Raw genomic sequence first — 15,003 nt, 5'->3', positions numbered from 1 at the left:
GTAAGTTACTTGAGGTCAGAGGAAATGTTTTATTCATCTTTGCTTTTCCTGACAATTTTTCCCCAACGTCATGCTCAAAGCAGGTTCTTAACACACATATGTGGACTCATTGACCCATCCACTGACGCCGACCTGAGGATGGAGCTGTCCCCCTAGACTCTGGGCTGCTCTTCCAGTTTGTATCAGCTTATCGATGACAAACATAGAAGAGAAGTTTCCGCTGTTCAGAGACATGATCAGAATCAGCAGAACACAATCTGTCCGGGAAAGTTTGATACATAAAGCCTGATATTTGGTATTCAGGGCCAAAATTTATAGGAAATGGTAAGCAACTAGCACCATTAGACTACATAAAATTAAAAAAATATACACACACACACACACACGCCAGAAACATGCTGACCCTCAGTAATCTGTGTTGCTTTCAAAACGGCCCCTTTTTTTCTGGCTAAGTGACCTCAGATATCACCTAATGTGCAGCTTTGGCTTCTCGTTTCCCCTGGGAAAGGAGGAAATCAAAGTGTACATGACATGTTGGGCTGGGTGCCCCACGTGGCCGGTGGGCAAGTGATCACAAGGACGAAAGAGTTCACAGTGGGGTTCTGTTCTAGCCCGTCGCTGGGTTCCGGGTTTGTTTCATCTTCCCTCCACTTCCACTGAACTTCTAACCATCCAGATGCTCTCTGGTGGTTAAGGAGCCCAGTCTTTTTGTAAGAGAAGGGCAGATGCACAGAGAGTACTTAGGAATAATTTTTGACTGGTGCCACAAGTAGATAAAATTTTTAAAATTCTGGGCAAGGCAGAGATTACTGGGGAAGAGGATCTCAATTGTACCTTGCTGGAGGCAAGTCAGTGTATTTCTTTCTAGAATTTTAATCTTACTCCACATATCAAAAAATATTCCAAATGTAAATGGCATATGCTAGATTTCAGTAATCTACTACAAAGAATGGGGAGAAAATGCAGACAACTGTAATTGAATAACAAAAATTTAAAAAAAAAAGAATGTGAATAAATTCAAACAGTAATTATCCAACTTCCCATACTGCTTTACAATTCAAATAGTATTGCCCTAATTTTAAACAATTACAAGGAAACAAATACCACTTCTCCTTTCCTCTAAGAACTATACTATTTCTGAAGGTGTAGAAGCACAAAGCTCACAATTAAGAATCCTCAGGTTCATCTCAAACTGAAGAACACTTTTCCCAGGACCTCAGAAGGCTGTGCTATCTACCCAAGCATTGCTTACGTTTTGATTGTTATTTGAATACCCAAATACAAACACATACTTACGGCTATTAAACATCTATGTAATATTTTCTATGTATTGGAACATATGTGACTACAAAATGATTTTCAACATAGTTGCTTGTAAAACATCTCGTTTCCCTGATGTTACTGACTTTGAAATAAAAATGGCATGAAAACACAGTAAGCTGTAATAACTGAATTTAGTTAGGTCAGAATTTAGATAAAACACACTTAGAATTTTTAAGTATGGGTTAAATCTAAAAGGCTGTGCTATAAACCAAACATACCTGAATATAAAATGCATAATCATAGTACCTCTTAACACTTCAGTCACGGTTTCCAGTTTAAAAGTATCAGTTACTTTGCCTTTCTTACTTGATCTTCAAAACACCTGGGCTAAAGCAGGGAGCAGGGTTGCTCTTCCTTTTTACTGGGTTATATGGAACTTAGCAGGCTAAGTGGCATTCCCTAGGTCTCCCCGCACACAGGGGCGCTGGGAAGAGGGCCAGTCCTGCCGAAATGCACAGAGGTACACATCTACTCACCAAACTACAAAGTGAGACAGGCTTAAAGGATATCCTTAATGGACAGGGACGGGCAAATATATGAGAGACCTATCCAGAAAAACATAAGCTACAGATGACTTTCCTGGGCTTATACAAATAAATAAGTCAAGAATTTGATTGTTAAATCTAAGTCAATAAGTCAATCTTACAAATGCAAAAAGAAATAGTCACACAAAAATAACATTTTAGTTCACTCTGCATAAAGTCCGTCTCTCCCTACTGTGAGATAGATTCAGGGATCAGAAGACACAAGTTAGTACTAACCTGAACTTTTAAGTCACCTTTTTTGGTTTTAAGACAGTTAAAATGAGGTAAAAATGTGGTGCAGGCCAGCTTCTCTTTCACTAAGGCCACAGAGGTCTTCAAGTTCCAAACTGTCAGCGTCCCTTCTGCCTCTGTGCTTCCGAGAACATGCACGGGGCTCGCTTCACCTCCGCCTGCAGCCACTGCCCACTTGGGCCTGGTCACCCTTCTTCTTCCCCAAATTATATAGTACCATATTATAAAAAGTGTAATATTCACTCTAAAAAGGTTCAACAGCATAACAAGTAAAAATACCAGTGCAATAAGTCACAATTTCCTTATTTTTGTCTTCTTCCTTATGAAAGCATTCTCTCTTGTCCCATAAAATGAACTAATTTAAGCAGAAGCAAGACTATCCTGAGTACCTGATCTATGGCTACAATTGTGCCGTGGCTGTTGCTCACGAGGGAAAGAGACTCCTCGTGTCACTAGGAGAGGTGAGGCCATAACAAAACCCTAATTCAAGCATGTGGGAGTCAGGGAGACTCGGTGGATGGAGCCGAGCTGAAGTCAGGGAGTGGCTTTGGCAGGAAGGCTGGGCTCTAACATGGAAGAGGAGAAGGCTTACTCTATCTGGTGTATTTGTGAGTCACAAACATTCTAGTGCACAGATTACATTCTTAAAATAAACATGATTCTAAAAATGGTTTATGATCACTGCATTTAGAATAATATATCTATCCACGTAGTCTGAATTTCTTATATAGACAGGGAAACAATGACTAGGAGTTCAGCTTTGTAATAACAATTATTTTATACCAATTCTTTACCAGGCTAAATATCAACGTCAGACAAAAGAGAGAAGCTACACACACACACACACACACGTATATATACATGTATGTGCCTGTTTTATATATATATATAAAAACAGATTTTTTATCACACTTTGTAGTCAATGTCCATACAGGTCAGAATTTAGATAAAACACACTTAGAATTTTTAAGTATGGGTTAAATCTAAAAGGCTGTGCTATAAACCAAACATACCTGAATATAAAGTGTTCATTGATTTTTGACAAATGTTCATTGTTTATTGATTCTTATAGACTATGTAGTCAAATCCAAACTCTCATACTGAAAAGTCTTACTTAAGATCCCAAATAAAGACATGTAATAAACATAACCTCAAGTACACTGTATATATAATATTCACTTAAAAAGATAATTTATCATATGTGCACATACAAACACATGCATACACAAAACTAACAGATTTCAGATTATAAACTACAGGCAAAAACTGTGAAATGGAACACTGATACACTGACATGCTTTTAGGACTAATCCCGTTAGTACAAAAGAGACCAGTTGTTACAACTATCTAATCTCTGTACAGGATGACTGAATGGACATTTAGAAACAGTCCCTACACATTTATTAGGTATTATTTTATATAAGTGATAATAACTAAATAATATATATGATCCAAACAGACCAATATAAAAAAGGATTTGCTTAATAATACACCCCTAACTTCAATTATCTATGAAATTCGTTTTCTGATACACGCATGCGTCCTGTAACTAGGACATGCATCACTTCCCCTCTGAACAGTTTGCTCTGAAAGAGCCTAGGATAATTGGCTGAATGGGATCATCAGCTATTGTTTGTGGATAATAAGAGGCCTGACAATATCGCCCCATGATAATGGCTTGGGAAGATCAGGTGACACATTTTGAGTGAGTAAAAAGCTGAGTTGTTCAGATCCTGTTTCACATCTGCTGTGATGACTCAATGCAGAGACAAAATGGGTTTTATTTGCTATGAACCAAAAGCATCGTAAGGCAGGAACATGGGCTGCGCAAGCAGCACAGAGACGGAGAGCAAAGAGCTGTTACCTCACGGGGCTGTTGGAAGAGTCTGGGTCGTGAGCTGCGACAGTACCAATGATGTTCCCGACCTGGGTGGCTTCCGACACCTCCATGGGGTACAAGGGGGAGGAGAACACGGGGGGCTCATCCACGTCTTCCACAATTATCTTCACCGTCGTCGTATCGCTGAACGGCCCCAAGCTCAGAAAGCGAGGGTCGGCGTCCTTGTTTGCAGCTTCTATCCGTAGTGTGTAACTTGTTTTGGCTTCAAAATCCAGGTCCTGCAAGAAAGTTATTAGGAAAATTAAATTACCAATTAAATAGCCCATAAAGCAGAGCCTTTTCATTTATGAACGTCAATATGCATGGGGAGGACTCAGCAACAAAAATGCACCATCAGCATTCAAAAGTAATAAATAATAATGCCAACCAAAATCCTTGCCACTTTGCTGGTACTCAGAAAATGGTACGTGCTTCTGAACTAATTTAATCCACCCCGCTTCCACCCATTGCCTGGTCAAATACAGGACATGAGAATATTATCTGAAAGACAACAGATGAGATTTCAAACTCTTTTCCCATGGGGCCCTCGATGTGATGTCCTTCGACCATGTAATTGAACTGCACTGTCCATGGGGGCACATTAAAAGTAAAGAGGAATGTAACTTTCAACTGAATTTCTCATTAAAAGGACACTTTTATGGATTTTGAGGGCTCAGGTATTCCACAGGCAGCCTGTTCACACAGCGACTCCGAGAAACACTGAGCCACCCCTCTGCTACCTCCATCAGGACACATGCTCTCTATGGTAGATCGTCGGCAGTTATGGTCCACAACGTCTATTCTGTAACTTTTTATGAGGATTAACATGCTAACACTATCCTCCAAAACAGTGACCCGAGTCAAACCATATGGCAGATTAAAAGGCTGTAAGGAGAAAGAAATGTACCAGGGCAGCAACACGTGTGAAAAAGAATTACACCCACGCCGTGGTGAGGTTCTGCCAACAGTAGTGTGGTTCTCTTTCTCCAAGGGACACAGAGAGTCACCGTTTTTCTTTTTCGTTGTTGTTTGGTGTGTGTGTGTGTGTGTGTGTGATTTTCAATCTCAGTCTCACCACTAAAAATATGTCCCAAAATAGTCTTTATATTTTATGAGGTAATACAAAAATGTCAAAACATAAAGAAATGGAAAGAAATACTATCAATTAAGGCATAATTTACGGTCAGTATTTAACCAAAAAAAAAAAAAAAGCACTAAGAAAAACGGGCTACAATGTGATGTTGAGAACTGTAACCCAAATCTGCCCATGTCTCTGAGCATGCGTGTGCACATACAGACACGCAAGCATGCCACCTCCCCCCAGAAGGATGGGTGCGGATTAAAATTTACAAAACAATATAGTCACAAAAAGACAACAGAGTGTATATATCTGTATAAGACAGGCAGACACTACATATATACAATATATACTATGTATATACACTACTTATATAAAATATAACACACATATGTATAAGAATATAAATTTACACACCATGCGTTTCCACACAAATATTACACAGAGATCCCATGATTCATCTCTGATTAATACTGAGGGAAATATATATAAATCAATACTCAAAACAGGATTATGAGATCTAGACCAGGAAGCTCTTACTGAAACACTTACTTGCTTAGCATCTGTCTCATCCAATAGATTGTAAGCTCCAGACTGTTCTGTTCATTACTAACATTCTCAATGCCTATTAGGAATTTGGTACATAGAAGGGGCTCAATAAATTCTTCTTTAATTAGAAAAAACTAGAATGCACATACCCAGGCTACAGGGGCCTTAAAAGTGAACTACACCTTTGTCCCAGAAATCCCTGACGCTGACGTGGGAGTTGGGGAAGAGACAGGTATATTGTTTCTCCCCACCACAGATACTGTCATAGAATTACTATGAAAAAATGCTTAATTCTTATCTGAGTTTTCAGGAAAAAATGGTAGACAGGGCCCTACAGCACCTTGGTAACAGATTCACTGATATGTCCATAAGGCCACCTTTCCGTTTGTCTATCATCTGAAACGTACTTCGAGCCCAAGGGCCCTCAGCCAAAGGTGAGGACCCGGACCTGCCTGGGGAGCTTTCTAACACACGCCTGGCCCCTTCCAAGATTCCGAGTCAGCGGAACCTGGACAAGACACAAGCAGATGTATTTGTAAAAGGCACCAGGTAATTTGATGTGAATCCTCCTGTAGGAAACCTGACCCTGTTGTTCAAGTTTTTGGGGAGTCTATACATGGAATCCAACATTTAATTTGGCTACTGCTGAGAATAGGACAAAGCATTCTTATTTACCTAAATACATTTACTTAGAAACTCTAAACATGTAAGTGTCTTGGGTATTAGCCTATTCAGTTTTTCCTTATATTACTTATAAAACTGACAAATCATATGAGAGACATCTTTCTTTCATACATTGGGTCTCTATATGGTAGAATGTGTTTTTTTAAAAAATCATGTTAACCATCTTCTTTTAAAATAATTGAAAACCACCACAACTTTTAAGATAGTCATTCAGGTTTACCACAAGGGATACCAAGTGTTTCTGTACTCAAGGTAAAGTTTGACTGACTTGTGACAGAATAATTTAAAGTTTACTGCACAAATGAATGCAATTATTCTAAAGCGACTTGTTTTTTTAAATGTGTCTAAAAGGCAACAACATGAAGTACAGACATCTGGATGCCACTGAATCATAAAGAAACACAGTATCTTGCATGATGATTGGCTGCCTAAAAGCTATTATGAAAATAGAGCAATAAAATAATTCATACGAAGGACCATGAATCAAAATTACAGACAAAAGGAATTGCCGCACCAAATGATTTTCAGAGCAAATCAGAATCGGCCAGACATCTAGTTTCCAAAGAGGGGTGTGGTGTGATGGATAGGATTGTTAAACTAATTGAAGAAAAGGCTTATGCAATAAAATTTTAACTCCTGTTTCCTTTTCTTATTGATTTTTATATAAGCAATACATTTCATAACTCTTAGATTGAATGAGCAGGGCTATATGGGGGAAAAAGTTAAAATGACAATTGAGGGAGGACAAGGAAAGGGGAAAGGGAAGGAGACATGGGTAAGGTTTAGACAGGTCCTATTCAGTGTGTGAGCCCACATATCACTGGACACTATATATAACTGGAAATGTAACCAAAACACTGTGCTGTTGCCCACATCAGCAAACAGCATGTAGGATTGACAAGAGCCTGGAATCACAGGCAAGTCACGGAGACCCAAACTACTGACACACACAGCCACCCTGAGATGGCTCGAAGGTGCTCTTCCACCTGTCAGTGGACATCTGTGTCAGAGACCCTGAAAGAGGGGAGTAGCATTTTTGGTATAGTCTTTTCCAAACAACAAAATTGGGCTGTTTTTTTGCCATCAAAGCCTGATGAACTTTAGGATTTAGACAGCTAAACATTGTAACTAAGGCAAGGGTTGGCAACCTCATTTTAGGAGGACCAGCTAGTAAGTAAATTAGGCTTTGAAGGCCCCACCAATGAATTCTGACACATGCAAATGATCTCAGGTGGCCTTGGCCAATCACACTGTTTCTACAGGCGCTGGAACCTGAATTCTATATAACTTTCACCCATCACCCAACATTCTTATTTAGATTTCTTTTCAATCATTTCAAAATGTAAAACTATCCTAGCTCTTCAGCTGTTACAAAAACAGGCAAACAGCTGTTTGCTGACCTCTGGTCTAAGGAGCACAAAAGAGTCAGCTCATCCTTCCAGACTGCAAGCCCGCCTCTCTTCCTCCCGCCCCTCCACTGCGATCACAATGAAGTGTGCACTAGAAACAGCACACTTTGTCTCTGCCGGGTCCTATCACCCGTGACTCCTTCTTTCTCCTACAAGTTCTTCTGCCATTTCTTATTAAAATCTTTGAGTGTTCCAATAATCCCTTACCTAATAATAAAACGTGTTTCACTGTGAGCTACCTGCAAACAGGGAGTTTTATACACATCTTTAACATGCATTTAAAAACATGCAAGGTTGGTATTATTATTAAAGAGCAGAGAGTTCCAAAATTGTATGTGGACTTGATGGTGGACAGACTATGTGAACTCAAGGGCATGCCCATCCACCACACATCCCCTTTCTGCCAAAACAAGTTCTCCTATCCCCAAGAGCAATTAGGGCCTCATAGTATTGTATGGCATTATCACTGGTAAGTAAGTACCTGCCTGCCTCACCAAACTCATAGTGTTGCAACAAATTATATAAATTTTAAGCACCTGAAACAGTGACTTACACAGAGTAATCACTGTACAAGTATTTGCTGTTACTATTATACTATTGTTAGTGCCACTGTTTCCTGGCAGGGTGTCCAACCTGCAGCCTGCATGTCACATGCAGCCCAGGATGACTGTGAATGTGGCCCAACCCAAAATCGTAAATTTACTTAAAATGTATGAGATTTTTTTTGTGATTACGTGTTGCAATGTATTTAATGTGTGGCCCAAAGACACCAAAAGGTTGTACACCCTAGAATAAGAGCATATCAAAAGGAAAAACTATGTCTTTTTCTTCTGGTTGCCCCATGTTTCCGGCAAAGTCAGTTTATAATATTTATCTCTTGAATTAAAAAAATACATAATTGCCGCAAATTGAGGGATCTCAATAGCTCCTGCTGCCATGTTTAGCTTTTTCAATCGCATGATCTCAGATGGAATATAATTTAGGTTCATTTAATACAATCATCGCTCTGTATTTTTTCCCTCCCTAGAGCCCGACTGTCGGTCTGTAGCAGAACACACTGTCATGAAGCTCAGTGACTCGCTTTTAGATCTGGCATTTTGGGTCAATGCCGTTGTTGATGTTTCAGGAATTTATTCATTAAATCCTGAAGTTCTTCCATGGCTCTGTCCTTTTAGCCATGGCATGCTGTCATCGGTGTGTGTGTGCACACGTGTATACATGCATGTGTGTATGAAAATGCATGTAAGTGTGTCCAATTATTTAGTGTCGTAGGTTTAACGTTGATTTTGTACACAAGAACTTAGAGTGTTTGTCATCTGTAATAAGATTTCTTTCTCTGGAGAGCCCACCCGTGTTTTGGATCAAAGCACATTCTGTTGCTCTCCACATCCTCCCAAATGATCAAATCTTCGGGCGCGAGAAACTGGGCGGGAGGGGTTAGATCTAGACGTGGGAATTTCTGCGAACGCCAGGTCCTGGATGCCTCTAATCCCTTCCTTTTCACGGGTTATGTCCTATCCTCACTGTCTAGCAGAGATCCCAGGATCCATTAGCTCCCTCCATAAGTATTAGTATATGTAATTTCTCTTATTTATCTCAATGTGAGTTTTTATTTGCTTTATTGATCAGTTATTATAAACTCTGTTAAAATACCTTCATTGTAGAAGAATGAAACAATTTCCCATCTCTGCATCTTTCTCTGCCCTAACCTTAAATGTGTCTGTGGCACCAAGCAACGTCTAACACAGTCTTCCGCCGTGGTATAGACATGCTGTGCGTGTCCTCAATTGTCCCTTTACTTTGAATTGCTGTGCACATACTTCCGACTTCCAAACCTAAGTTGTCCTCTAGATCTCTCTGAGCCACAGAGGTTTATTCATGGCATCCTAGACATGTCTACCTGGTATACAGGTACCTCAGATGGAACATGTCCCACCCCCATGCCTCATCTCCACACTCCCATCACGAAGGAATGACACAGTTATTCATCTAGTTACTCACACTAGAAAGTTTCAGTGTGACCTTACATTCTCCCTCCAACGTTCCTTATACAATCACTAAGTCCTCCTCCATCTATTTCTTAAATGTATCTTTCTAGGAATTCTTCCCGTTGAATTTAGGCAACAACACACCATGGAGAAAGACAGAGATAACAAACATTATACATTATCTGTGACTTGCACTAAGCAAAAAATTAAATGACATTCCTGATGGAGTCATTGGAAAATGTCCTTGACATAACATACCTTCTGACAGCATGGTTTTGCTAAAACTGTCGAAATCAAAGAAAACCAATGTTCCTAAGCAAGCAGGGTCATCTCTTTGATGGAAGCTATCATGTATTGACATTTACATTACTGTCAACTTACTTCAAAGAGTCATTTCTTACTTTCCTTTTAAGACCCTAAATCTATATCTAATTTTCACTATTCAAAGACAAGTTCTAAACTTTAATACACGGATGAGAGCGTGTCTACATGCACGTGTGTGCATAACCATTAAACTGTTGTTAGGGTCCACTGGTGTATCACAAAGGAACAAGAAGTTGAATACATTGGAAAATAAAATCTGAAATTCAGAAGTTCACCAAATGAGAGTTTCTACGAATCTTATCACATCCAGCCTTTAAAGCTAAAATAATGCAAAACGTTTACTTTTCTAGTCAATTAAGAGAAATATCTTTGCTTCATTTGGAGCAAGGTGCATCCATAGCAGCGGGATTAACTGAATAAAACCTCCGAATGAAAAGCATAATGAGAAGAAGAAAAATCAACTGGAACCATTTTTGGTTTCATGTTTCTCCACCACACAGCAGCAGCAGTACATGAAACAGTGAAACACAAACTTGACTCTGGGCAACAGCCCCTCATTGCTGCACACAGTAGAGAAGGACGCACGTCGATAACCAGAGAGGAAAGCCCAGACTCCGGGATGTGTGCCGTGGAGTTGAAAGTTGACAAGACACTGCATATTCTACCTTCTCCTGCCCGACAGTGCACGGGGCTGGCCACTTTGTCAGCACCTCCACCACCACGCCCTATCATCTGATGGCTTCGACCTCACTTCGCCTTTGTTAGGGTGTGGAAAGGGGGAAATTAGGAAGACAGAACAGCACAACTGGACTGAAGAAGCTTTAAAAAAATGAGCCACCAAACAAGGCACCCACGAACCCAGACTGGATGTGTGCTTAAGCTTTAAAGGAAATGCACTTTGAAAATGTTCATTTTTTTACTGTACTATAACTCTGTGGCCATGTATTTTATAGAAGCAAAATTCCATATTCCGTCTGTAACCCCAACAGAGGTCTTACATTGAAAACCGAGGTATGTTCGAAGAAGGACTGCCACATCTCAGGGAAAATAAAAGACTAAACTGCCTGAACTGAACATTCTGATACAGAAAGGTAAAAAGAATTCAGGTGAGAAGAAGGTGAGAGTTCACGCACATGGGATGATACTTATGTTTACACTTTGTGCATTTGGAAGCCTGTGTGGCTGGTTATAAATGCTGTCATCAAATCATTCGTAAGTGGTCACAGGAATAGCATGCACATTGTTTTAACGTTCTTAAACTGTACTTCTGTCATCGCTTTACACTGTGCAATGTTTTATCTTAGTGTATGGAAAACACAATTAAACTATTTAAAAAGTGGCTCTATGAAAACACCTACAGCTGTTTTTACCCTGTGGATTCAGCATATTTAGTCATGTGAATAAATATTTTCTATATAAGATATTGAACAATAATATAACTAAAGCTAATATTTCACAATTCTGTACTAATTTTTTTCTAATATATATATTTTTAAAGATGGACAAAACTGTGTTGATTGTGGCGGGAAGGGGCTGGGTGGATGTGGAAGAGTGTGTAAGGGGGATAAATGGTAATGGAAAAATACAATAAAAATAAACTATTAAAATAAAAATGAATGACAAGATTGTTTTTATGTTCATCTCTCCCTATTCCTCAGTTCACCCTATGCCAAGAATGGCATATATAAATATTTCAAAATACGGTAATAGTTGCCTCAAACTAGAATAAATCTCAATAAAATGATGATGGTGCACTATTTATGAAAAAGCAATGGACTCAGGTTTGACTATATTGTGAATAGAGAAAAAATAAGTAGGGATGATTATCAAGCACAATTTACAGGTACAAAATAACACAATTCCGAAAGAAATGACTTTAGCTGCACGGACACTGGCACCCCGTTGTCCAAAAGTGAAGTGCTATTGAGAGACACTCAGAATCATCAGAACGAGAACACTTGTCCACAAAACCTTGTCCACACCCCAGCAGTGTGGGGTTGCAAATGCCATCCTATAGTTAGGAGAGACTGGAAAACCCATCAACACATGGTTCATTTTTGCAGACTGCCCATAGCATCCGATTGTCTATCGCAGTGAAAATTTAAAATATTCCAGGAACAATGGAAGAAGGCCTCATTTGTATTCTTTCATAATTTCTTGGTTTTGGTCAGAATGCCCTGGTGACTGGGATCCTGAATACAGAAAAGGCACTGAGTTTATGAAATTTGTACTTTTATTTTCAGACTCCACTGGCTATAGGGAGTCTCTGAAAACGTTGTTCCAGAGATGAAATGCTGTACCTGGGATGGAATTTTACCCCAGTTTCCCTGAAATCTTGAGAAACATAACTAAATAAAAATCGAAATCCTATCCTGGAGGGCCACAAGCAGTTGTAATTCTGACAGAATCAGAACATCTTAGGGACAGATGCCCTTCATTCTGAGAAAAGCACTCCAAAGAGACTTTATTTTTTAAAAATGTAAGCAAAGACACTAATTCAACAGAGACTAGCGGGGTCTGTTGCTTCATGATAAAACAGCACTTGGGCTAGGGGAAAAGGCTGCTTTGGGGAGGCCTGCAGACTCCGTGGTTTTTACGTGGCGGATTGCAGAAATGAGGATCAGAGGGATGGATATTCCATCCACAGCTCTGTGGCTGGACTGAAGGCCAACTGTTCACATGAGGTGTCAGGAAGCTCCCCATTCTTAAGTGACTTCTGTAGCTCTCCGTATTGAAAGCTCTCATGAATTCCAGTAGTTCTTCAATGAATACTTTTAGAACTTCTATAACTCCATTAGTGACTATTTTTCTGTTTCCTTTTGTTTGCTCTTATGATTCTTTTATTTGCTGGTATCAGGTAGATTCTTTTCAAACTGGTTAAAACAATACAAATAAAATAGTGTGGCGTTTTGAACAGCCATTTTTTTTAAAGCATGGATTTAGGAGTTGAGAACCTAGAAGCAGGTCACAAGCTCAGGAGCTATTAGAATAATGGTTTTGGAGGGAAGCAATGATCCCCAACCTTAGGATCGTGCCAATGGGAACAGGAAGAAGCACAACCAAGAGCGCTTATGGATTAAGAAGGGGCAAGACAAGAAACAAATCACAACAAGGCCTTAAGTGTAATAACAAAAGGTATGCAATTTGACTAAAACCAGAAAAATGACAACACTTTGAATAAATACTGATAATCATTATAATACAGTCCTTTGAAAAGAATTGAAATGCTTGACATGAATTAGAATTATCACAGACAGTTCCAATAATAAGGGATCAAGAAAATTAGAAAATGTAATTTTCTATTCTGTAGTATATTTTACTATAGCTGTACCTAAAATACCTTTTAAAATTATTTATGACCCACTCTTAGTTTCAAATCGTGGTACCTACATGCTCCTATTTACCAACCGTGGCCCTGGGAAGGAGGCACAAAGGCATGAAGGGGCCTCTCCACCGACATGGCCTCATCTGATGTCCACATGCCCTTCCACATGACACCCCTAACTCTCTGAACTTTACTGTTATCTCACATGCTGAATCTGCACAGGTGGACCTGCGAGACTGTCTCCCTTTCCTTGTCTACATGGGGAGCAGTGTTATCCATGGCTATTCAACTCCTTCCTCAGGCCACATTCAAATCTTTGAGGGACGAGGGGGGACCGACCAGCTGACTGCAGACAGGGTCTGAGCTCTCCTGGACAGTTGTGCAGAGCCTCGGACATTTACCCCAATCCTTGTGGCCACAGCTAAGTCTATGAAAAAGCCATGGTTTCTGTGGAACCGAGACACGGTCATTGCCTTTGTGTGACACCAGGCTCCCATCACTGAAGGGAAACACACACACACAGCATACACTACTCCTGGAACAGAGAGAACAGTTTGTACAGACGATTTTACTTCCCTTCTTTCCCTGTGTGGTTTAAAGAAGGAAGAACAGGAGGCTTTTCTAGACTTAGAAGATGAGGGAAAGTGGGTGTGGGGCAAAGCATAAGAGACTCTTGAAGGAGGTGGGAATGTTTCAAGTGCTAGAAGAAAATTCATCTTGCTTCCAGAAATGAAAAATGACTTAGTGTCTAAGCGAATATGAATGAAACTGAGGAACAGTGGGGTATGCACCCGGCGAACACCAGTTTAAATAATTTTAGGGATCCAAGAGTTCTTTGGTGTCCATGTGAGAAATATAAATATAAGCCTCACTTAAGGATTTTAAAGCACTACATTAATATAAGATCTTATGGCAGTGCGAAGCCTAGTAACTACATAAAATATGAATCACATTTTTTAACAAATTAATAAAATAATTCTTGAAAATGAGAAAATTATGAATCAACAGTTCCTACCTAAAAACAAGATGAATCTATAATGCCATAAATAACTTCTTCTAGTAAAAACAGTCAGTAATCACTAAGCTTGAATTGCAGAGAAAAGTAAATACTATGTCATTTCCACTATTTTTAATCAACTCTTATAGGAACCTCTTATTTATGCTTATGTAAATAATGCTAAGAATGCTGAGTGCATTGGTTAGGTACTGGAATATATTAGCAGACCACACAACACTATAATTTTTAAAAATGAGTTTGGGGGTGGAGTTTTGGAAATAAAAATGATCTTTATATTATTGTAAATTAAAATTAATTTTCACCTTGTAGTTTTTGCATGAGTTTTATACTTTAAGATTAAATGCATTCTTATCCACTTTTTTATAGTTCTCTTTTTAATAATTCTCTAAACCATCAATGCATAAATTTAAGGAATCAAGGATAATTTTTTCTAATGAGTCAAATATCATTAAATATATATTTATTTGTCCAGTTATTTTATGTCATTATAATATAGGAAATACATGTATGTGCCCAAAACAATAATATCACATATATTTAAACATTCTTGTATCTGAGCAGATTGATTTCAGATGAATCTTTGAAATCTTTGAGCAACAGTGCACCTTACTGCACTCCTTTTATTTCAGACAACAAAACAAAATATTTTC

General features: G+C 39.1%; 1 protein-coding gene across 1 annotated transcript in view; it reads right to left on the bottom strand.

Annotated features, from left to right (window-relative positions):
* The window catches only part of CDH7 (cadherin 7), a 116,216-nt gene that overhangs the window by 37,852 nt on the left and 63,361 nt on the right, over positions 1-15,003 (bottom strand). Inside the window, exon 7 of the mRNA XM_053913341.1 lies at positions 3,964-4,217. Within this exon, the coding sequence (XP_053769316.1) occupies positions 3,964-4,217 (254 nt within the window). The remainder of the gene's footprint in view (positions 1-3,963; positions 4,218-15,003) is intronic.

Source organism: Desmodus rotundus, chromosome 10 (genome assembly GCF_022682495.2).
Source record: "Desmodus rotundus isolate HL8 chromosome 10, HLdesRot8A.1, whole genome shotgun sequence".
Taxonomy (NCBI): Eukaryota; Metazoa; Chordata; class Mammalia; order Chiroptera; family Phyllostomidae; genus Desmodus; species Desmodus rotundus.
This window is presented reverse-complemented; position numbering and strand designations above follow the sequence as displayed.